A 24412-nucleotide genomic window follows, 5' to 3' on the forward strand; every position below is an offset into this window, starting at 1 on the left:
TTGTTTTTCCTTCTTGCCCACCTTGTAGCCGTATCCGCCGGCGCTGGTCAAACCGGCGGGCGGGGGAGTGGTGGAACCGGAGCAACGTCACGTCACGAAGAAGACGGGTGTAATCGAAAAAACTATCCACAAGTTTACGCCCCGCGTCCCGCCGGCCCCACCGGCCGGCCGTCCGCTCGACGATAGCAAGGGCACGGTCGTGGCGGAATCTGACATTGACATGGATAATTTACCGGTTATACAAGGATCGTTTGAGGTAACGAAAACAGACGCCGACATTACGCAGAAGCGGGCGCCGGCCGGGGGAGGCGCGGAGGCGGGAAAGGCGCCCCCGGTGGCGTCGGCCACCCTCAAGCCGTTCGCCGTCAGCCCGGCCCAGATAACGGTGCGTGGCAGCGAGCGGACGAAGGCGACCGAAAGCGTGAAGGCGGTGGTCGTTTCCGGTGGTGATGAAAAACTGCCGCAAGCGCCATCAACCGGTGGCGGTGTGTCGCCCCCGTTCGGCCGGTTCGGACCGGGCGGGAAGCTGAAGTACGAAACGGCAACGGCGAAGATTGAAAAAATGGATAAGCACGGAGCGACGACGAAGAAAATTAAAACAACCTCTCCCAAACCATCGTCGAGCGGAGCCCGGCGGGCGACGACGGCCGTGCTCGGACGTACCGCGACCACGACGAGGCCCACCACGTCGACTACCACGACAACAACGACGACGACGACGACAACGACGACCGAGGCACCGCCAACGGTGGCCAGCAAAAGCCGGACACCTACGACAAGCCGGTTGACAACGCTGCGCTATCAGGTAGTGGCATCGAACGAAACATCATCATCCGCATCATCCGGCGAGGAGGAGGAGGACGACCCGGAGGACGACGCCGACGAGGACGACCTGCGGCGGCACGACGAACCGTACGGGCTGGACCACCATCTGCCGGTGATTGGGCTGTCCGGCGAAGGTGGCGTAAAAAATGACACACTGCTGGAGACCATTTTTCAGGCGATCATTAACGACAGCATCCCGGAGGAGTTTGCGTCGGATCGGCGGCGTATCGGAGGCCTCGAGCCGGACAGCATACCGAAGCTGGACGTCAATCTGTTCACCAGCGCACCGGTCCTCGACAAGCAGCCCTGGCATCCGATCAATCCCAATCAGCCGGAACAGCAGCAAACTCAGGAGGGTCAAGTGCAGATACCGGTCCGCAAGAAGGCCTCACTAGCGGAGGAAATCCTCTACCGGAACCGGCCGTCGGACATCGAGAGCGCGCTGGCGTACACGGAAAACCCCAACGGGCACATTTACTACCAGAGCTACACCAATCCGAGCTTCGGCTCGTCGACGCTCGGCATCGAGCCGCTCGGCGTAGCGGACGTCCGGCCGTATCCGCTGCCGGTGGACAAGATCCACGAGGAGGTAATACCGGACTTCAAGTATCTGACGCCGACGGCGCTGGACGCGGCGAACGAGCAGCTGCTGGGTCTACCGCTGGACGAGCAGAAGTTCGAACATCTGGGCGACGGAGTGATTGCAAAGAAACCGGACCAGACTCCACTCACCGCCAATGGTGGAGATAGTTCGGGAGTGGATGGGGACGCGGAACTGGCTACGACTACGGCAATGGCTAGTACCGGCAGTCCCAGCAGTGTCGCGTCCGGTGAGAGTCAATCGTCCGACGAGAGTTCGACGGAAGTGTACTACGTGACGGAAAGCGTCCCTTCTGGGCTTTCCGGGGAGTTAAACGGTACGATGCATGACGTGGAGTTGGTCGATCCCTCCATGGATTTGGAGTCGCGGATCAGCCCCGACGAGGAGTCGCCGGCGACGACGGCCCTTCCCACCATTACGACCACAACCTCCAGTTCCTCGTCCGAAGAGTCGTTGGAGCAAACATCTACCACGACGATGGGTGCGTCCGTAACGGAGGGGTCCAGTGAGGAGGCGGACTCCTTGGTGAGCTCCCTCGGGACCACGACGGAAGTTCCGTACGCCTCAAGCTCGGAGGAAATGACCACCGGAAGTACGCCGGCGGAAGCAGCACTCACAACGGTGCGTGGACTCGCGGATCAACCTTCGAGGAATCGTCCGTCGACGACGTACGTCGAGGTGGAAACGTACAGATACACCCCGACCGCGACCCCGCCGACGACCGCCACCCTCCCGGAGCTGTTTCCCATCACCAAGTGGGAGTTTGTGAATGGGACGCGTCGGACGACGGCCGAGAAGCCACCCACCAGGAAGGTGTTCAACGAAACACTCCAAGCCTTCGTGGTGGTGAATGTCCAGCCGGATGGCGATGGAACCACCGCCCTACCGCGCCCGGCTAGCACCGCCAACATCGACGCGCTCAAGAGTGACCGTGCGAACGGTACGCAGCTGCAGAACCTCTCCGACATCTTCGACACGCTCGCCTCGAAGCTCGGCATCCAGCCGGAGGTTTCGAGCAAAATGCCACCGTTCTCCTCGTTTGCGAAGATTAAGAACCAGTACCGCAACTCAGCCAACCGGACAGGCACTCGGTCAACCACCACCACCACCACCACAACCGCCCGACCGAAGCGCAGGAAGACACGTCCGACGACCGCCCGAACAACGACGCCACGGCCAACGGAGCGCTTCCCGGAGACGACACCGATGGCACGGGTCATTCCAACCGTCATTAACGACGACATTGACGACGTCGTTCCGGTCATGCTGGAGACATCGTCCGAGCTGGCCTCCGCCGACCTCCTCCTGCCGGCGGTCGTCGGCCAGGCGGAAGTGGAAGTAATCGATCCGAACCGCTACGAGGAGATGCTCAGCTCGATCTCGCTGGCGACCGGCCGCGTTCCGACGACCACCCCGACGGCCCCCTCCACGCTGGTCACGCTCCTGCCGGTCAAGTCGAACTCGGGCATCCGCCAGTTTCGCCCCAAAACCAAACGACCACCAGCACCGTCCACTTCCGTCCCTCCGTCGCGCCGTCGTACGGAAGGCGATAAAAACGAGAGCAGAAAAATGGACGGGATGGGCTTAAAATTAATGAATGCAAATAAAGCCAACGATGGCGACGATGACAGGCCATCCCCGCAGCAACAGCAGCAGCAGCAGCAGCCGCTTCCACCAAGCGCACCGGAAAGCGGCCACCGGAGACCACCGCCGGAGCAATCGCCACCGACGCGACGTCCGGGAAGTAATAAAAATAACACAATGGTCGAAACGGTGGTGCGGGCCAGCATGCGCTTCGAGTCGTAAAGCTAACCGCACAGTTGGGAAGGGAGGATGAGAAGGTGTTGATGGGGAGGGCGGGATGGACAGGATGGCTTCCGGGATCAGGGACCCACGGGCGATGATGGTGCGTTCCGGAAGGGAGTTCTCTGCTTTGGTGATTTTTTGTCTTTCCCATTTGTCCGCTCTGGAGTTGCGGAGGATGATAAAGGTGATAATTGAGTGACGGCAGGGCGGTCGGTGGCCACAATGGGTACCGGTGGTCAACACCAATCCCCCCCCCCCCCCCCGATTCTCCCAGGGTGTCCTCCCGGCAGCAGCAGCATCATCATCCGGTTTGACAGCTCTCCGGGGTGGTCTGCGGTTCGTGACAGCGCGTCCCGAATCGGTCCCTCGGGCCTGGAAACACGATAATCATGGTGCGATTTGCCCCGTGGGGAGCCGGCTTTCCGGTCGGGGTCGGGCAGCATCAGGCAGCATTATTTGAGATTTAACGTCTTTTACAAACTTCAAAGGTTCGCGCTCGGTTCAGAACGCAGGCTCACTCGACACAAGACTGATGAAACTTGGCTACGGGGGGGCGTGGTGTTTTCTGCCGAGGTGACCGTCCCTGACCCCGAGCCACGGTAGGGCGAGGGAAACGGTCGGGGTAGCGTGTAAGTTAGTTACCTCCGAGAAAGCTGGGCAGCCAATCGATATCGATCGCGCCGAGTGCCGATGATAATTTATTTCTACGAAACGGAAAATCCTACTTTTAAGTTCCACTGCAAACCGATGGGGTAGGATCGAGAGAAACGGCACGGAGGGATGTGCATAATCTTTCTCCTTCTTCAAAGTAGATTAAACCACCCTTTTTGTACAGAAGCAAACAACACTCAAACACACAAACTGAAGTTCACTAACAATACACATTGAAGGCAGGGTATCTGATAAGCGAGTAATTTATTTATTTTCCTCTTTCCCCACGAAGCAAAGGGAGAAGCGACAGGCGGGTGAACACAACAGTGGTGCATTAGTTAGTAATTGGTTTTATTCTAAGTATACGGTAGTGCGTGTGGCGATTACGATGATATTTGTATTGATTTTAATTCCGAAGAGGCGGGTGGTTTATTTCAGTAATAAAAGTGATACATTAATAATCCATGGTTTGATGTTTTCTTCAACATAATTTGAAACTAAATCGCATGAGTGTTAAATAAATTGAATTATATTCCTCGGAAGGTACGTATTAGAATAGTAAATAGAATATAAAGTAATGTTTTCGAACTTCGTTTCAATCTGGAATAATCAGAAACAGTTATGCTGCTCGTCGTCGTAGGATTTGGTTTATTTCACACGCATTTGAATCTGTGACATGCTAATTGGCTCTAACTTCTTCAACTTGTACTTCTCGGATTCGCTTCCAATCGCAAACTCTCCGTACTTAGCGCAACCTAAGTTTCCGTGAAAATCTTTAATTTCGACTATAAACTCGTGTGGTTGGTTTTTCATAATTTGAGGAACATATTCCAGCCCTAACCACGATTCGCCATTAACATTAACGAACCCATTGCGGTATTCGACCCAGTTACGGTAAAAATCGACTGATCCGTCGAAGGTATGCTGAATCACAGTCCAACCACCATAGATCTTATTTTGTCCACAACCGAATTCAAATAGTTTTGAATTTTCCCACAAACCGAACACATACTTGCCAGTTACAATTGTTAGCTGATGATACGACCACACAGGATGTATGAAGTGGTCTGCCAGTATCTTATTGTTTTTCGCCGAGTGTTTACTCATATTTTGCACTGAATCTGTAATTGTATAGACCCCTTTCTTATTTTCATCTATTTGTTGTGGGTCAGTTTGCGACGTTTTCTGGTAGGATTTGATTTGAGTTATTTGATGCTGTTGAATGTGGTCCAACTTGAAATGGATCAATTGATTCTTTAATTGTAGTAATTTGGTCCGAATATTTTCCATGCTTGTCTTCCCAGTCTGCTGTAAACGAACCATACGTCATTTTCACAAATTCGACTTGTTTGACCCTACACCTTTCTTACCTTCTTTACGAAGTCTTCCATCGCCAGCACTTTTGTCTCGAACTCAGAGTTCACTTTATCGATCGGTTCTATTGCATCTTCTTGAAGTTTTACAAGCTAGTCCTGCAGGACTAGTCATGCCTCTCTTTTAAAGCTCGTTTAATTTCCTGCAATATTGGTAAAATTAAAATTGATAAAATTTACAACCTTCAACAAGTACGGGAGGCTCTATTGCATGCTTTTCAACCACTGTGTTTTTGAAATATTTGATCCTTTAATTGTTATCTTCGAAAAATTAGCTTCGTTTAACACTTTTTAAGGATTCAATAAATAAATTACCTTAAGCTAGCTCTCAATGATTGTCTTCATGAATTGTTCCATGGCTTGCAGTTTGTTTTGAAAGTTATTAATTTTACTAAAATGTTTTAATACGTTGGCACCAACTGCAATTCCATGCTGAACTATTAAAACAAAACCTAAACACAGCACAACGGAACACCACTGAGAATTCACGGCTTTAAAATAGTTCATCTGCCTCTAGACACATGATCGAAACGACTGATGAAGAACGACTGTTGCTTCTGTGAATACATTTGTCTCTAAAAGGCAAGAAAATGTTGAGAACGAATATTGAACATGTGTTCTTAGCGATAATGCAATGTTATCAATAACAGTAACCCATAATAGAAGCGGCCACAATTCCGAGAAAAAAACATGTTTCCACAAAAAACAGTTAACCCAGTGATAAGATTACAAAAACAGAACATTGTTTTACATGTGTGGTTCATTTGGTTACCATGTGTACGGTAAGTGTCGCTTGGCAGTGTTTTTCTTAGTTTTAAACAGAACCATAAAACCGAAAACCCCTGCAGTGCCATGAAGTCTAGGGAATGTTCCATTCTTATCGTACTCATCGGAAAAGAGATGGCTATAATTGAACATCCGTTCATACCACGAACTGAGACAAAAAAGTGAAAAGATTATGTTGAACATTACCTCGAACGGTTCTCGGCTTCACGTTCTGACTTGATAAATGAAGATGTGTGTTTTTGTTTCTGGACAAGGTTCAGACGTTGATTTCAAATTAATTAGAACGCTGATTGATCTCGAACGTCCCGACTTATCGTTCATTTCTTTCAAGTATTAATTTATGACATGATCATTCGGATATAAATCATCATTCTTCACATTTCACTAACCCCTTCAGCAGGTATTTGTATATTTCGTACTTTTTTCATCTCAATTACTTTCAAATTAAAACAATTTCGATTTACAGGATGACCCTGTGAAATATTAATCGGGGCAACAATTGACCTCAGCGCATAAGCATATTAATCTCGGACATTTAGAATCTACGAACGCTCTTTTGTGTGTTTACCAAGCTAAGATTTCAACTCTTCCCAACTAATCATACCTACGTTTTTTTTTTTTTTTTTTTTTATATGATCGACCTCTAAGGCGACCTCTCTGACCCTTTGTCCCCATCCCGCATGTGCACCAATAAGGTAGAGCTAGGATGGGAGGGTTTCGGAAGGACAAAAATCTCCTTTTACGGACGTTGTGGCACGCGACGATCCCCTGAAGGGGGAAAGCGAATGTCGCCGAGAGGCTTCTAGACAACCTTTGGATCAACAGACCAAAGTTATCCTGCTCTCGACGATGGACTCAAACGGGATACAATTGACATGGTTGCCCACCAATTGAATTACTCCCGTTTACTACCCCCTAAAAACCTTCCCGAAGCACACGCTGGAAGCTCCCAGCATTTTCCCTCCCGACTTATCTCGGAATCATACCTACGTTTTTTCGACATGATTTGTTTTCATCTTTTCATTTGCAAGTAATTATCCGATAATGATAACGTAAATCGAAACTTTTGTAAACCCTCTCTTACATGTTGCGAAAGATTAGTTGAGTTGAAAGATTGATAAATTTAATTAAAATCTTTTTTAAAAATTCTCAAGAAAATTTGATGCCTTAACTGTATTATTTTACTTCATTTTCGAGTTGTCCTTTTTATACTAAATCACTGACTCCAGATTGAAAGCATATTTTTCAATTAAAACCTACTTTACACTATCTTGAATCCTTTGATTTCCATCACACATGAACAGTAGAAAAGGGATAAAGAACCCAAGTTTTAAGTGACGTGTCTATGGCCTGCGTTAACTCTTGTTGCGGAGATCATTAAAAACGAAAAAAAAACCTGATTTATTTCTCTCGACTAAAGCAACTCCATCACAGTGGCCCAATTAACCTCCCATCAATCTGATGAACTCCGTCCCGTGTGGTTGCCATGGTGTGGCAAAAGGGTTTGCTGAGATCTCATTCGTACGATTTGCACTCGTACCGAATGCCCATTTGCGCAGCCAGCCAGCGTGAGTATTTACAGAGCCCCATCTGGTCTGGAGGGTGAAAAATCCCTTGCGGTGGTTTTGAATGCATAAATATCAGCACACCATGTGCCTCCGACTCCCAGCCACATGGTCGCTGCTGGTTCGATGCTGAATGGGCGACGCCGGAAAACTTGAATGAATCGGCTGGCTGTGCGACGTCCACGTATCGTCGTCGAGCAGACTCCGGACTGGAAGTCCTCGGGCGGTCACACAATGCGAGCACGCATGTCAACGTACGGCGCACATACACGCCTAGCCACAAGCAGCAGTCACTACTGGCAGTCCGTACCCCGGCAGGGTCCGTCCCGGGTCCGATAAGCGAACCCCGGGATCCCGGGGACGGAGATGCTATCAATAATTTAACACATTTCTTCGCTTTCGTCGGGTGTCAAACGATAAAAGTAGGATAAAAGCTGGGAAAAGCCACCGCCACAGGAAAACAACATTTGCCCGTCGCCACCCACCCGTCCCTCACTAGCTCTCTCTCTCTGTCGGAATGATTCTTGGCATGCCCGTAATTACTAGATAGAAGTGCCGAGACGCCGAAGTCGGCCACCTTTGTCGTCCGGATCGGGACCCGGGCCACAGGGTCAAGCGGGTGTTTTATCTAGATGGATCTCATAATATTTTCCGAAGATTACTTTTTTGCCTCCCTCCCCCGCATTTCCCGCCCACGCACGCATTCCCATAAGTAAGCATCTATCTGGGCAGGGACGGGGGCAGGCCATCGGGAGAGACGGGTCTTTTATTTACTCGTGTGCGTACGAGTACGAGTCTATTAATGACGGGTGGCCCGACGGTAGCCACAGGAGATTCATTTTAAGTCCCTCAGATCAGGCAGTCCACCGGTTTACCGGACGACGCCGACAGCCTGCGGGGCCGTACGGTTTTGATCTTTCCGAAAGGAAGGGCACAAACCCAACTACGGGATTCTATTTACGCTGATGTATTTATTCTTCATACACTTGCAAAATGAACGCTTCCCTCCGAAAAGGCCTTCCGCAAGCATGGTTTGCTTTTCTTCTCGGGGAAAAGCACTGTAAGCTCGAGCTCGTCGCTACGTTCCTACAAAGTGTTTACCGCACCCACTTGCTGGAGCTTGTGTTTTTCCCTTTGCATTTTTCCTTTGTACCATCTCATTGCTTGAAGAGATTAGATTTTTTTTAATCTTCCATTTACTTCCCAGAACAAGATGCTGCGAGCCGAAAATGAATGAACAAAACGGTACGCACCTTTAAAGATAAGACAGTCCGGGTGGGTTTGCAAAGAAAACACTCCCACACAAAAGCACACTGCAAACACGATAAAAGAAGATTAAACCAGCGAGTGGCCCGTGGAAGGAGCCGCAGCTGTTGAGCGAAGGCTACGTCGTACGGGAAGCATGACAAAAAAGCAGTCCATCAGGTGACGAAAGGACATCCGGACGCGTGGGAACATTTTGCGTTTCGTAACACGAGGTGGTTCTGTCGCACCGAAAGCGTTTGCGTTGTCGGGGGCGTTGGGTGAGTAGCGAGGATGGGTGGGTTTGTAATTAGAAATGGAAACAGCATCCCAGCAGACCCGTGTGAACAAATGTACCGTTTTTGCACGTGGCGAATTTTTTTATTTTCGGGAACCGTTTTTTCTTTGACGAATGTGAAATTTTGAAAAGTGCCCGGGAACAGAAGCAGCCCGATGATAATTGTGTTTTTATTTCAATGGGTTTTTTTGGCTGTATGTTTTCAGTCTGTTTTTTTTGTTTCGACAAGCTTTTTATTAGATGTTTTTGGTATCTTGTTGAACCTTTACTAATATCATAATTTTTATGACATTTTTACATAATTCATCGCAGGTTTCCTTTCATCCCACATTTTGGCATACTTGTTATCTAAAGTTTAAAATTAATTTCCAGTAGAATCGTTTCGTCTAGTCTTGCAAAAGCATTCGCTCCGAATGAGATTGCTCAAGCAAGGGCAATAAATCTATACGTTTTGACATCTTGAAAGCTACATCCCATTACTTTTTGCTGAGCTTCACCCTTCCCTGTTCGCGGGAGTAACCGAAGCCTAACCCCAACCGAGACCATTTTCCATTTGACCCCGTTCAAACCATCAAGCAGCACACCCTTCGGTATCGCCCGTTGCCGTTGCGAGTCAAACGCCGAAGCGAATGCGATCATCGTTGCGAAGACACCGAAGGACAAGAAGTTGCCATTCCTTAATCTTCTTGCGGATCCGGAGGACCGACCTTCCAAACCGTCCGACCGACCGAGCCTGGTGGCGCGTTTGAGCTTGGGAGGTGTTCTCGCCACTCGGATATGAATATTGTATCGTGCATTATTTAGCAGGCTCGGCCACATAAAATTTCATATTCATGACAAAGTGATATTATTAAAGTTAATTACAGCGAATGAGGTTTTACGTGCGTGCACCGAAACGGCGCGAACCTTCCCTCACCGGGGCTGGGGCGGTGCGTGGAAGGGGCTGGCTCGGTTTACTGCCACCCTCCCTGACAAGGGACAATTAGAAGCCTTCTCTCACCCACACACACACTCACCCGCGTTGGCCACATCGACACCACCAGGCAGATCTCAGCTGTTGTGTCTTCGCCGTCGTACGTGTGTGGGAATTATTAGCATGAAAAACCGGCACAATATGCTTTCGGGCGAAGGTTTGCATATTCTTTAGCTGCTCGCCGGCTAAAGGCTTCCCATTATTAGCCATCTTTTGCCGTAAGGTTTCTCATAAATTTTAAGATTCTCGTCCCTTGCAGGAAAAGGGTTCGGTGTTTGCACGCCAACGTGTATTGGTGCGATCGTTAATTCTAAAACGTTAATTGAAGTCAACGCGACCGCTGTGGGGTTTTCCGGGGGTGGGGGCGGTTGAAACGATGGATTTGAATTATGGCAAACCATTTTGTGCTTTGCTTACAGGACGACGCCGCTCACCTTGGATTGTCTCCAGGGTGCAACAAATTAGGCCATGTTGTTATGCAAGCTAGTAATCTTATACGGAGATGATTCGATCATCAGCTGTGTGGGTAATTATTATCAGTTCAAAAACCAAATAGAATAGAACAATTTATCTTAATTTACAGCTTTAAGAAGATGCTAAAACGATGTAATTGTTTATTTGTACGTCATCAGTGAACAAACATTTGAAGTTGGTTTTAGATAATATTTGAATTTTACTTTTCGTGGATTTGAGATTCAACTTTTTCCACCCATACGTTTGTGATGAAAGCTAAGACTAAATCTTCAAGTGGACGCATTTTTCTTCAGATCCTTTTTATTCTTTCCACCCATTGGGTGGCTGCAACAGTACGAAATATTTCATTTCTGAGCTGCTGCTAGCAGGTTTTAGTTTTGTTTCAATTAGAACATGAATGGAATGTATTTCTTTGGAACGGCACGGCAAGGAAAAACCAAAATACTGCGATATCGTTAGGAAGAATGAAACAAAGCAAAGCAAACAAACATCACTGTTTCATTCTCGACCATTGCTTGTTAGTTTGAAAGCTTCAAATTTTATCCCCTCTTTGTTTTTCGTAGTCAGTTGAAGTTTTTTTTGATGTTTTATCAAAGGCTCAAAACGTGCTAGGGCTTCATTTGGCGTATTTCCTCCATTTATCTTCTTTCGGTGGATTGAATTTTTCACTACAAGAAGAAAACAACTTTGAATCATGAGAAAAACCGAAACCAGATCCACTTGGTCATCTTTGTAATTGCTATTTTTAAATAATTTGTGCATTCTCTGGCTATTTAAAATAAAACTGTTAGCCTATGTAAGGATATCGTGGTAAGGGTTTTTATTAATTATCTAAAACATAGACAAGTGCCAAACCACATGTTTAACAATTAATATTTCAATAACGCTCTTAAAACCCCCCTTTTTTCAAACATGCATTTTAAACTTTTATATTATACTTTTTTCGTACGTGACGGATAGTTCCACGGCTCACTGTTGGTTCCAGGTTCTACTGATTGTTTCAAATTAGAATATCGTTAATTGTCCCTAGCAGTAGGGAAGACCGAAAACCATTTTCCTAATGCTACGAATTCAGTGCTGCTCCTTTTGAGGTCATTGTGTGACTCACTTCGGTACGAAATGTACTCTAAAAAGTTGCATTTTTTCCCCTGTTTGAGAAAGTTGAAGCATTTTTTCTCAATTAATGTGGCATATTTTTAAAACTTTTGTTAATGGGCACTGCAGTCAGCATTCATCTCGGTAGATAATTGTTTTTGTCAAGCACGCCACTTCACGTGGCCTGATGCCAATTGGAACTAGTCGTAGCACTTTAGATATGTGCATCCAGAACTAATTGGAATAGTTGAAGTAGCAGTTCGTTGGAAAAAGTTTTTTTTAATGAGTACACATGAGTTAGTGGTTGAGTGAGCCTGCGTCACTTGAATTTGGTTTGACAGTATTTTATAATACTAGCACTGCAATGTCGTATGTCATTAATGAAAAGTAGATTTATTTTTATGTCAAGTTGAGAAGCAATTCTCTTCTATACATTTCACTTCTTATGTGCCTCAACATCAACATACTGTTATTTTTTTTGTTCAGTATGTACTGTTCTTTTGAAAAACAGCTAAAACTGTTCAAATGTCCCTTGGGCTTGTGTTCCTTTTCATTATCCAATACCATTTGTATGCAGTTCGGTTGCCACAGAATGATGTGTTTCATTAGCTGTGCTTAATGTGTGGACGTGTGTGACTTTTTTCCTATTTTCATTTCTACCACTGCGGCCACGTGCGTCCTTATGGGCAGAATGGCATCGATGGAGTCGCAAAGTAGCATTAAAATTCAATTGAAATTTGCATATCAAATTATTATGAAATTGGAAAACATATTTCCAATTTTTATCCCATTAATAATGAAAAATACTAAAATGTACCAGCAGTGGGTTGGAAGCTGGGGATGGTTGAATGGGGTTTCCAGGGTTGGCCGTGGCAAATGGTCCGTAGTAAAAGGGGGTAGAAGGGGGAAAAAAAGAAAATAGTTCATTTCGATGATTATTTACTACGGACTCGCGAGCAACGCTGGCGCTGACGTGTCGATGCGAACCGAGGGAATACACAGCTACGTCCATTTTGTGACCTCCATCCTCTTCCCTCACCTCTCTCACTCCTTTTTGTGTTCCAGGAACCAAAGCTCGCTTGATGTTGGCTGGTCGTTTGTGTTTGAGTTTTAGATCCATTTGTTTGTTGGCCGTGTTTTTGATGCGAACCGCATTTTCACCACCATTTCCTTTTATAGCTCCACTCCCCACCGCCCGACCCCTTGTGATTACAACCACTTTGACCGCCACTCTATTCATTCGAGTTCATAAAATGGTCACTACACCGAATCGAAGGGTTTGCAACCCGAACCTCGGTCATCGAACAGCTAGAGGATGGGATTGGTTTGCATCCGAGTGGCGGATCCGGGAATGGTATTGGGTTTTGTGCTTAAGTACAATGGGCTAAAATTGGCTTAATAGCAACAAACAAAAACAAAAAAATGGCACCGAAAACAGCACGACCAGCCACAGTCATAATTATTATTGCAGCTGTTGACTTTCGGTACAATCGCAATCCATTGGGAGGCAAGCGTGCATCAACACCGCGTGGCGGTCACAACCGGTGGCCGGAAGGTCCGGAGGATCGCGGAGAGTTGGCGGGGTCCGTGCAGTCGTGCAAACCATTCCCGTAATCAATGATGCGTTGGAAATAATCAAATTTATGCATGAAAAATTTGTTATTTAGATTGAGCCCGGCTCGGTTTGAATTAGTTCGTGCTCATTCCGGCGAGTAGTCCCTCCGGAGTGCCGGCTGCCCCTCGGGACACGCCACCGGCAAGTCGCTTCCCTCGGAAAACCCGTTTCAAATTCTCAACACGCCCGAATGCCCGCCACCATGACACCACGTCCTGCCCGCCCTCAGCCACTTGCGAGCGTCCTTATGACCTCGAAGAGTGCACGTATTATGGTGCATTTAATTTGCCTTTTTCCACCTCTTGGCTCTCGTGGGGTTTCCTCCAGCCATGGACCCTCCCAGAATCAATGGCCCGCACAAGGCAGCGATTGCGAACGGTCTGTCCCGAACATTTTGCTGACTTGTAGACTGAATTCCCAAATTAGCAGAATGACTCCTGAAATTGGCCCCGATCGTGCACCGACCCGAGCGTGTTGAGCGAGAGGCAATGTACGATCGGATAGCTCGGTAGGCCTGCCCGGGGTGGCGGTTTTGATAAATTTTCCACCTAATTAGATTACGGTTCATTTAAAATTGCAATCCGGCCGCCATTGATTCCGGCCGCCATTGATTCCGGCCGGCGTGTATTTCCCTGCGACGGCGGTAAAGAAGAACCGAATTTTGACAGCGTTTCACACAAATTCTTGTTGCCTTACCTGGGGGGCTCGTACGTGGCCGAGCGTGACGACACGAACACGGTGTGTTCACTAAAGTACACCGTAAATCAATCGACGTCAGGTGCGAGAAGCGAATTTAGTCTACGGGGAATTTAAATCTGAAAAAAGATGGTATGAAAAATTTGTTTTTGACTCTTTAAAACAAGAATAAGGAAATCGGTAGTATCGGGGTAAATAAGCATAACGTACATATATCACTTACAAAATATTTTAAGGCATAAGGCTAACATGGGCATTCTTTGAAAAACATGTGTTAAGTAGAAAACACGCAACATCGTCTGCTGAAATCGATCTTTATATTCCAAAAAACTGACTATTTACTTAATAACTTCAAGAAAAATATAACTTTGTCTCTTCTTTAAATAAAAGGTATGACATATATTTTTTCATATATACAATATATAAACAGAGGCATGCTTCTGCTGAAAGAAAATGTAACCCTTCAGAGTGTGTGGACACTTCTCACTTCGGCCGTCCGCGTCATCCTGAATGGCAACCTACAAAAGATACGAAAAAGATACGGCTGTTATTATAAAGCGATTCGGTGTTAATTCCAAACAACTTGATGGCACTCAACGGAGTGACTCCTTACCTTCTTCTTCTTGGCGTAACGACCTCTTGGTCATGCCTGCCCGTTAAGGGCTTACGAGACTTGTTTCCCTGTTGTACGTGGATAGTCAGTTCTCTCGTACAGGGGAGGGTCCGGTCTCGGTTGGGATTCGAACCCACGTCGAGATGGTGAAGCCCCGGCGCTCATGGGTTTTCTAACCGGCGCTACCGCTCGGCTGTCACGGACCCCCTACCTCCTTACCTTACGAGCGGCTATTTTACCTCCGACTACACGGTTCGCTCGCATGCATATAGCACAGGTTAGGGCGCTAGAACGGAAGATCGGGCATCGAAGCTTCCCATTACCCTTTCGAACTCTTGTCCAGATCGGAGAGCTGACAAACATATGAGATTTCTGAGAAGCTAGCAGCAACATGTCTCTTAAGGAATCTTTCAATGGGTTATCGAGCATCGATAGATATCGCCGAAGATACTGTGTAGGCAGTTGAACGGTCTTTTCAATAACGCTGTGTTCAAAAACGCTCAACTATTTGTTGCTCACCATTGACGATTTATTGTATCTGTTAATGTAATATTAATATTTGAGCATACAACGCCACATAAAACACATAAAAATCTCACATTCAAACCTATTGCCAACTTAGCGTTTTTTACATTATTTTTACCAATGTCTTTATTTGATGACAACGTACTTAAACATACTAATCTTCCATGAGCTACATGACATTTACACAGGCAAGGCAGAGAGGAAGAAGGGTAGGGGGGGGGGGGGGGGGCTGTTGAAACGATTAAAATCGTTCGTTGATGAGTTAATCGGAAAAAGATTTTACTAATTGACGATACTGCGAATCATCATTCTCGAGTAAGACATACCACGATAATCGTTTTTGAAATAGTACCACGACATCGCACTCATATAATCTGTTGTGTTCTGATAACGGCCGTTCAAATTGGAAAAGGTGCAATGATAGTACCACCAGGCCCCGTGTCGCTCCTCAGCGCAATTACCAACTGTTATATCATTGTTACGATCGAATGTGCTAAACTTTTCATCCTGATTGTCTCGCATCGAATCTCCCGCTGTCCCTGAGTGTGTCCCTAATTTATTCAACACATACGACTCTGACTCACTACCTATCTCAAACTCTTCGTACTTAGCGTATGCGTAATTTCCATGGAAATCTTTGATCTCCACCAACAGTTCGTGGGGTCGGTTTCTCGTCATTTGATACACGTATTCTAGCCCGAGCCAGAATTCACCGTCCAAACTCCCGAATCCATTGCGGTACTCGGTCCAGTTCCGATAAAAATCGACTGAACCGTCAAACCTTTGCTGGATGACCGTCCAGCCGCCTTCGAACTTAGTTTGTTCACAAAGTACCTCGAATGGTTTGGTATTCTCCGCAATTTTGATCATGTATTTTCCTGATACATTGGGAGCTTGCCGACATGAACTCACTGGATGCATAAAGTTAAGCAACATAGTGTTGAAATTTCCTTGGATACTAATATTTCGTACCGAATCTGTCAACATGTCAAGAGTATTCTTGTTTTCATCTATTTTCTTGAGCTCCGTATCCGACGTTTCTTGGTACGATTTGATTTGCGCGATTTGATGTTGCCGAATGTGGCTCATATTGAAATTCAACTGATTTTGAAGATCTTCCAATCCGCCACGTGTTTTGATTTCAATTGTCTTCAAGCCCTGTAAAAGAGGGATATATTAACTCAACAAAACTAGAACAGTTGCTTGTTTCGTGCTTAGAGCTTACTTTCTCCACCCTTTCCTTATCATTTTTCTCCAGTCTGATTAGCATGTCTTGCAGGTTAATATGCCTTTCCTTTGAGGCTTGTTCAATTTCCTGCAAAAAAAAACTCATTTGGTGCAACGATAATTCATTTTATTTGCGACAGATCGTGATTTAAAATGACCAAACTCACCATTATTGTACTTTGCAATGAATTTTCCACCGCATTCATTCTTGTCTCGAACTTAGAGTCCACTTTCTCGATGGTTGTTTTCAGTGTTTGCTCCACTTCTTGCAATTTATATTGCAAATAGTCCATCTTACTCAGTAGAAGCTCCATCTCGAAACCTCCTATGGCCAATGTGTGCCGTACTAATAAAACTACACCGAAACACATCACAATGGAACTTCCGCTAGTATTCATGGCTTTACAATGGCTGTGCTCACTTTGAACTTGAAAACACGATTAGAACGAAAGCATAAAGACGACTGATGCTCGTGAGAATTTGTATGTCCCACAAAGACAAGAATCTGCATGGCTGGAATGGTACACATGTGTCGTAAGCGATAACGCAATTCTATTATCAACAGCGCCCCAAAACCGTTACGACCACAGTTTTGGCAAAATCAAATGCAGGATGGTTAATAAATGGTTCACTTGTGAGTTCATTTCATCGTCTGTAAACGGCATGCAATAGTTGATTTTTTAAAAACTTGAACGACCCGAAAAAGACATTAGTTTCATATCAACCCTATTCTATGATCTTATCTTACAATCTTTTATGTTAGATCCTGTACTTAATTTGAATAAATTGTTTTTATAAACTTGAAAAAATAACTAGGTTATATGGGAGCACCCTGTGAGACATACACATAAGCTGATACCAAACACTGAGCCTGCAAACGAGCAAACTGATTACATTAAACATTATCTCGTATGGTTAGTCCTGGTTTCGCCTTCTGGCTCGGCCAAAGAACTTGTGTGAGTGTTTGCTGCGCAAGGTTCTTTGCGTTGTAGTCATTACAGTAGGTTAAGTCTTCCAGCTAAAATTGGAAGATTAGAGAAAGATACATTCAAGAGTCAATGGACTTTGAAATAGTTTAATGCAAAGGAGTCAATTACAGATGTGCGTTTCCTATAATTGCTCAGTTTAGAAAGCTGCGTATGTCTAATGAAGGAAGGAGTAGAACACATTTTGTGGATGAATCAAAAGCAGTATGACTATGAAATTTGCGAGTAAATATCTCATCGCTTTTAACAGGCCATGGACACCCCCACCCTTCATGATGTACTAGAATTTAAATGAAAACATGCTTGTTTGTGATCATAATGTTTTTTTATTTATTTTTTAAGGCTCTTCAATTCAGTCATACAGTACAACAACTAACAACAACTTGATGCAAATATCGACGAGCGTTACCATTTCGCCCTTCCCCCACCGCACGGTTCCCACCCGCCCAGCCGCACATTACCAGTCCCTGCTGTACGGCTGCTCGAGCGGAACCATCGGCGCTGGGAAACCGGGACGATCGATGGCATCACTGTTGCATCCGAATATTTCAAGATTTTTTCCGCCATTGACTTGGCGCTCCTTGGCAAGCGCGTTGAATACATGTTTCTAAACTCCTGCTGCTTCTCACTCCTTGATCCTGTTCGCTCTCTTACAATAAAGCACGTAAACGAATCTGCGAGTTCCGTTGCTGGACTCCTCCTGCGGTCCATGGGCGAAATAGGGCTGATCGAATGTCCGACCGGGTCGGCACGACCGTTGCAAAGCATCACGAGGCGTACATACACTTAAGGGCTAATATAGAGTTTATCACATCATTCGGATCGATCTCAAATCGGGGCCGGTGCGATTAGTGCGATTCGTAGTGTTGGTGCTGATGCTGGTGAGTCTGCTCCTGCTGCTGGAACTGCTGCTGCTGGTGAGCGTTGTAGATCTGCTGCTGGTGCTGCTGGTACTGGTGGTACTGCTGCTCCTGCTGCTGCTGATGGACCTGCTGGAGCTGCTGCTGGCTCAGCTTCTGCTGGTGCACCTGCTGCTGGTGCAGCTGATGAAGCTGCTGCTGGTTTGCCTGCTGCTGGTGCAGCTGGTGAAGCTGCTGCTGGTTCGCCTGCTGCTGCTGCTGCTGCTGGTGCAGCTGGTGCAGTTGATGCTGGTTCAGCTGCTGCTGGTGGGCTTCCTGATGGTAGGACTGCTGCTGTTCCTCCTGGTGGTAGGATGGCTGCTCCTGCTGGTAGGCCAGAGCCTGAGGCTGCTCATGCTGGTGGTAGAACTGCTCCTGCTGTTCTTCCTCATGATGCTGCTCGTGGGACTGCTCATGCTGGAACTCCACTTCCGGTTGCTTCTTCTCGCTCTTCACCAACACTGGCACGATCACCTTCTCCTTCACCGGCACCGGGACCTCCTTGGTGACGGCAAACTTAACCTCCTTGTACACTGGCACTGGGCGATCAACCGGAACCTTCACCTCGTATGGCACGGGCTTCTCGACGGTGTACGGGAACTTCTTCTCGACAGTGTACGGGGCTGGGAACGGTACCTTCACTTCCACCTTGTACGGTTTCGGGACCTCCACCTTGTACGGCTTGTCGACCGGGACCTTCACCTCGTACGGCACCTTCTTCTCGACGACGACTGGGTAGGGTTTGGGCACTTCCACCTTGACTGGGCGAAGGACTTCCACCTTGTAGGGCTTGTCGACTGGAACCTTCACCTCAAACGGCACCTTCTTGACAACAGTGTACGGCTTCGGGACGGCCACCTCGTACTTCACCTCGTACGGCACCTTCTTCTCGACGGTAACTGGGACCGGGACCGGCACCTTCACCTCGTACGGCACCTTCTTCTCGACGATGTACGGCTTCGGGACGTGCACCTTCACCTCGTACGGCTTGTCAACCGGGTACTTCACCTCATACGGGATCTTCTTGTAGACGGTGTACGGCTCCGGGACGTGCACGGCGTACTTGACGTACTCCTTGTAGTGCAGCGGGACCTTCTTCTCTACCAGGTACGGCTTCGGGATGGGGACCTTCACCTCGTACGGCACCTTCTTCTCGACCGTGTACGGGACGTGCTTGTGCACGGTGTACGGCACCGGGATCTTCTTCTCGATCGTGATCGTCTTGATCGGCTCCTCGTGCTTATGATGGTACTGCTGGTACTGGTGGTACTGCTGGTACTCCTGCGGCTGATGCTGCTGCTGCTGCTGCTGCTGATGGTACTGCAGCTGCGGGTGGTACTGCTGATAGCTGTGCTGGTCGGCGTAACCGTGCGACAACTGCTGGCTCCATTCGCCCAGCGACGCTCCGCGCTTCTCGAGTCGTTGAGAATCCTTTGGCTCAGCTTCTTCGCTTCTCTTTTCGGCCACCGTTTGCTGCTCCGATGCCGCGTTTCCCTCAGCAGTGGCCAGCGCCACCAGCAGGGCCAGGCAGCAAGGGATAATAAACTGCGGGAAGAAAACGGAAAAAACCGAGAGATTGAATAACATTAATCGGCGAGCGTGCGTTGCTCCACCACCCGATAAAAACACCATAAAACACCCCAATCCGGGGTCTTATGAGTTGGCGCGAATTATACACCTGACGGTCGGACTTAGCGTGTGCCGCTCTGATAGTTACATGAATGATGCACGCGCCAAAGGAAGCAACAGACAACGCCGAAAAACGCTCTCTTCCTCTTTGGCGAGACCAATGTGGTAACGCGTGAAAATTGTTATAATCGATGCAAACGCAGACGGAACATATTTTTTGTTGAGTGGAAAGTCAAACTCTCGCTCATCAAAATTGGCAACGAAATGCAGTCGAGTTTCGTAATGAATAATTGCTCGCGCACAAATTGCAGCAGGCGGAAGCGGAGAAGCAGCGTACGCGTAAGATCGAAGCAGGCCAAGGAGAGGAAGAGTTAAAGGAAACAACGAAAACATCATAACCAATCCCCCTGCGCGGGTTTTGGAGAAGTTCAATTTAAATCGGTTTCACTTAGGCCCAAACTAATGTGGGCCACTTTTCTCCCACCGAAACATGTTTCTACACGATCGAATGTGGTTTTTGTGTAGAGAAATATACCACGAGGTTCCCCGTCGGTCGATTGTTCGAAGATCAACAGAAAAGAAGGGAAGATTCATCGATCGATCTTCGAGCCCTTGATCGATGAAATTGGAGAAAGGAAAAGCTCCAGCCACTAGGTCGGGTGAGGCGAGAACAATACTGTCTATCTCCCGCCTCGACACAAACACACACACACACACACAAGCACGCAGTGGGTGGGAAATGGTTTTTGGGCTTCTTCAATTTCTCTTGCTGCTGTCTGGAGCAGATTCATCGCGCACGCGTCATTCTCGGACGATTGATCGATCGATCTTTTTTTTTGGCACGCCAGTGGAAAGTGAAGACCCTGATCGGATCGCCCCGTTTAGGTCCCGTTAGGTTTTCACTGAATTCTCCAATTATCTTATCAGCGGGCCCGGATCGAAGCGCATCGTGATTGGATCCCGCAAACTTTCACGCACTAAGGCGAGACCCCGGGAAACGGGGGAACCGATCGATGGCGGTGGAATGTGTCTGGCCGGTCCAGAATACTGGTACCACACTGGGGAAAACTTTCGCCTTTTGGAAGACGGCGCTCGGTGGGACGTACCATACGCATCGTGCACTGTCGATTCACCAAACGCGCTGATAGTTGTCTAGTACACTTTGCCCTACACCACAAGTAACCGGAGATAGCGAGACCAGAGAAAGAACTGATTTTCGGTAGGCCACGGTTGGGGCTTTTATACCCCGAAAGTGTTTCTCGGAGATCCGTAAGGCCGACGACCCGGGCCGGACGGTGGTCGCGGTTCGGTTCGCGGGCCCCCGTTGCTGTTGCTGTCGCTTTTGCACGGAAGTGAAGCGTGAATCTTCCGAGATTCGGCCACCGATCCCCTCCCCGCACGGAACGCACCAATCTCCCCCGATCAGGTCGTCGGGGCTGGGTCCGCAGCTGTTGCACCAACCGTGGGCAACCCATTACGGGGCCAGGTATTTTTTCTCCTATTTTCCCACTTCGTAGAGGTGGTCCAAAACCACGCGTTGTTAGGAAATAGGCACCACATTTATCTGCCGAGAAATAAAACTTATAACTTTGATGCTCTATGGGTTTTCCATCGAATTGGTAATTGTCTCCCGCCTTTTGAGGGAGTAACCCCCAAGATAGAGGGAAAAAAAAGCCTGCAAAAAGGGAAGAAAATATGGTTCGCTAAGTTTTCTTTACCCCTCGCCACCCCCGGGGGGAAGTGGACGGTTTAGTTTTGGGTGTATCGTGTTCGTAAGGAATCGACCACGACCGATGGAAAAGTTTACGGCCAAATTATTCATCCCCCTTTCAGTGTTCCGGTGTTCGATTAGCCCCGAAAAGTTAGAAAAACTTTCCAACCTTTCGGTATGTGTGTGTGTGTGTGTGTAGGTAAGTGTTTTTCTCTAAATTTTCTTTCCATGCCAAACCATCGGGGGACATCGGGTTTTTCGGGAGTTCATATTTGTCTTAGCTAAGGTACAGGTAAGGTTCATACACGTGCTTTGGGAAGCTGCAGGTGCGCAGTATGTCATGTTTTTCGAAACGGTGTCTTCTTTTTTCCACTCTTTCATTTCCTTCGGGTGAAGTTTTCTTCATCCTGCCTGCTGTTTCCCCTCAGGCCAGTGTTCCAGGTGAACGTTGTTGTTTTGTTGGTTCACTCTTTTAATTGAACAACATCGTTTGTCCCCCTCCCATGGGGCGAGGCCATTGTTCAGTAGGTTGATTTCTTATTTATTACGGAGTATGCCGAAAGAAATCTTCCGATACCGAGCTGCACCGGACAAACAACCCGCGCCGAAGGCTGCACGGTCCATCGCCACACCGACGGTGGCAACGGTTCGGAGAGCAAATTAAGCAATTAATAAATTTATGATCGTTCACAATTTTCGATCGACGCATCTCGATCGGGCAGAGACAGGAGGAAGAAAAATGTGGCCTTACCGAACCCCGCTCCCCGTCGTGCCTCCCCCCCACCCTAGTGTGTTTTGGCTTATCTCCCGCGAGCGATCGTGCATCCGCGAAGATAGAAACCGAAAACGCGAAATACCACACAAACATTGCAGCAGATCATCATCATCATCGTCATCATCATCATTATCATCGGCTCGGGTCGATGGGGGCAAAGTTCGATAAGGCTTGGCGCACCCCCGGCTGGAGTGTGTGCAATGGAAGGCGCGGCCGGCCAAGACGAAAACCGGCAGCCAGCAGGTCATGGAGGATGCCCACGTTGCGCAACATGTGTGTGTGTGTGTGTGTGTGTGTGTGTGTGTGTGTGTGTGTGTGTGTGTGTTTTTTTGTACGCCGCATGAGTCGGCACCGCGAGCGGCTTTCCGCTTCAGAAAGGGTGGCGAAGAGATTTGGAGTAGCTAATTATGGACATTTTTTTTTACTCGTTTTGTTTCAGTTTTAATGCGAACGTTACAACGCGGCTTATCATTATGCTACCGAAAGGGCATCGGCGGGCGAACGTGAGCATGAAAGTGAATTAGACACGACTGCCGGCTGCGAGTTGCGGTTCGACACTCAACGCTTTGGCGAAGAAAACATAAAACAACGGTGAAATATGAAGTAAAAATGCCGGAAAAAACCTGACAACTCTTTCTTACGAGTGAGGAATAGTATTAAATTAAAATTAAAAGTAAAAGTTTGCAGCAAAAATATGCATGAAACTTTATCTCAGCTTGAATTGGTTTATTTTACTGGTACACTTACAAATAAATAAGTTTCTACACATTCCGCGATGAAGCACCTGTCGTGTGTAGCTCGTTGTCATCAGGTTCACGAAAACCCAACAACCTTCGCTCGCAACTGTCTCGGCTCGACTTATTTGACTGCCATAAATATTCATTGTCATATTTGGCATTCAGATTGATGCTAATGTAAAATGTTTGCAAACTATCGCGCGCCTCTCCGGTGAACTCCGCCCTTGGTGAACTTTGGACTGCAGAGCTTAGCATAACTTGTAAATCCCATTTCCGCCTGCGGCCGTGAAGAACGGGCGTTCATTAAATCATAGAAGTTGCGCATCGAATCCACATACGGATGATGCACACACACAATCCGGGATGTAACCGGGCGACGATGAATGAAATGTGCACTTTCTGTGCACACAGACGTACACAGATCAAGGCTCTCGGGCAGGTTTCCTGGTGGATCACAATTGCAGGCTCATAACTCGGTAGCTCGGAGGGGGAGGAATATCATCGACCGAGAGCACACGAAAGTCTTCTAATTGTGAGCCCGGTGGCGTTAATAAATTAACAAACAAAACACCACCAAGCTCGTCACCACAACTGACGTGGCGTGTAAGGATTCCCGGGAAGACTCTCAACGTCCATTCGATGCACCGGGGATCCATTTTGGCCAGCGCGTTTCGCTCCACTGTGCACAGGATGGGTCCGGAGTGTTTCACGAGAATATATACACATAATAATCAGCGCCATATCGATGCGTCGATGCGAGTCAACCTTTGCTTTGGGCGACCCGTTGCATTTTGCCCCGCCCCTTTCTCCCCTCCCTCGCCGGACGCCAGCATTCAATATTTAATTAAGGGCATGAGGCGATGATGGTGAGCCGTTGCGATTCTTGTGATATGCGTTCCGACAGCTTCTTGGCAGGCGAACTGGAGCTTACCGATGGATGTTTGATGGCCTCGGGGTGGACCGCAATATCAAAGATATCATTATCGATAACGTACGCCGTGCCGTTACCTCGGCATGATGAGTGTCCTTTACAGTAGCTTGAATACGGGTTGAGTTGTGATAAACCACACATGTGGAAGACTGGGAAGCTGGTGCACAGTGGATCGTGAGAAACGTGCCAAAAGGTCAAATATATTTGTGAGTTTTTGTCAAGGAATTATTGCGCAATACCTTCAGATATCAATAAAAAAAATCAGTTTTAAATCTACTTTTTTTTCGATATTACTTCTCACTCATGATTTTTAAAATGTTCCACTTTATTTATCAAATCTCATAGTGCATAAAAGTATATCCTTTCGTGTCTCTTGTAT

At 47.4% G+C, this 24412-nt stretch overlaps 3 protein-coding genes across 3 annotated transcripts in view; 1 reads left to right on the forward strand and 2 right to left on the reverse strand.

Annotated features, from left to right (window-relative positions):
- LOC131287412 (uncharacterized) overlaps positions 1-3232 on the forward strand; it is a 37592-nt gene extending 34360 nt beyond the window's left edge. The window contains exon 5 of the mRNA XM_058316462.1: positions 29-3232. Within this exon, the coding sequence (XP_058172445.1) occupies positions 29-3232 (3204 nt within the window). The remainder of the gene's footprint in view (positions 1-28) is intronic.
- A 12188-nt stretch (positions 3233-15420) lies between these two features.
- LOC131292978 (microfibril-associated glycoprotein 4-like) lies at positions 15421-16658 on the reverse strand. Its single transcript, XM_058321059.1, has 3 exons — positions 16533-16658; positions 16364-16453; positions 15421-16296 (listed from the first exon to the last, which is right to left on the reverse strand). The coding sequence occupies exons 1-3, from the start codon at positions 16656-16658 to the stop codon at positions 15421-15423; spliced, it is 1092 nt and encodes a 363-aa protein (XP_058177042.1).
- A 1541-nt stretch (positions 16659-18199) lies between these two features.
- Positions 18200-20994, reverse strand: LOC131282208 (cytadherence high molecular weight protein 3-like). The gene is made up of 2 exons (XM_058311622.1): positions 20986-20994; positions 18200-19795 (listed from the first exon to the last, which is right to left on the reverse strand). Exons 1-2 carry the CDS (start codon positions 20992-20994, stop codon positions 18200-18202), a joined length of 1605 nt encoding a protein of 534 aa, XP_058167605.1.
- Between the last annotated feature and the right edge of the window lie 3418 nt (positions 20995-24412).

This window comes from Anopheles ziemanni, chromosome 2, assembly GCF_943734765.1.
Source record: "Anopheles ziemanni chromosome 2, idAnoZiCoDA_A2_x.2, whole genome shotgun sequence".
NCBI classification, from domain to species: Eukaryota; Metazoa; Arthropoda; class Insecta; order Diptera; family Culicidae; genus Anopheles; species Anopheles ziemanni.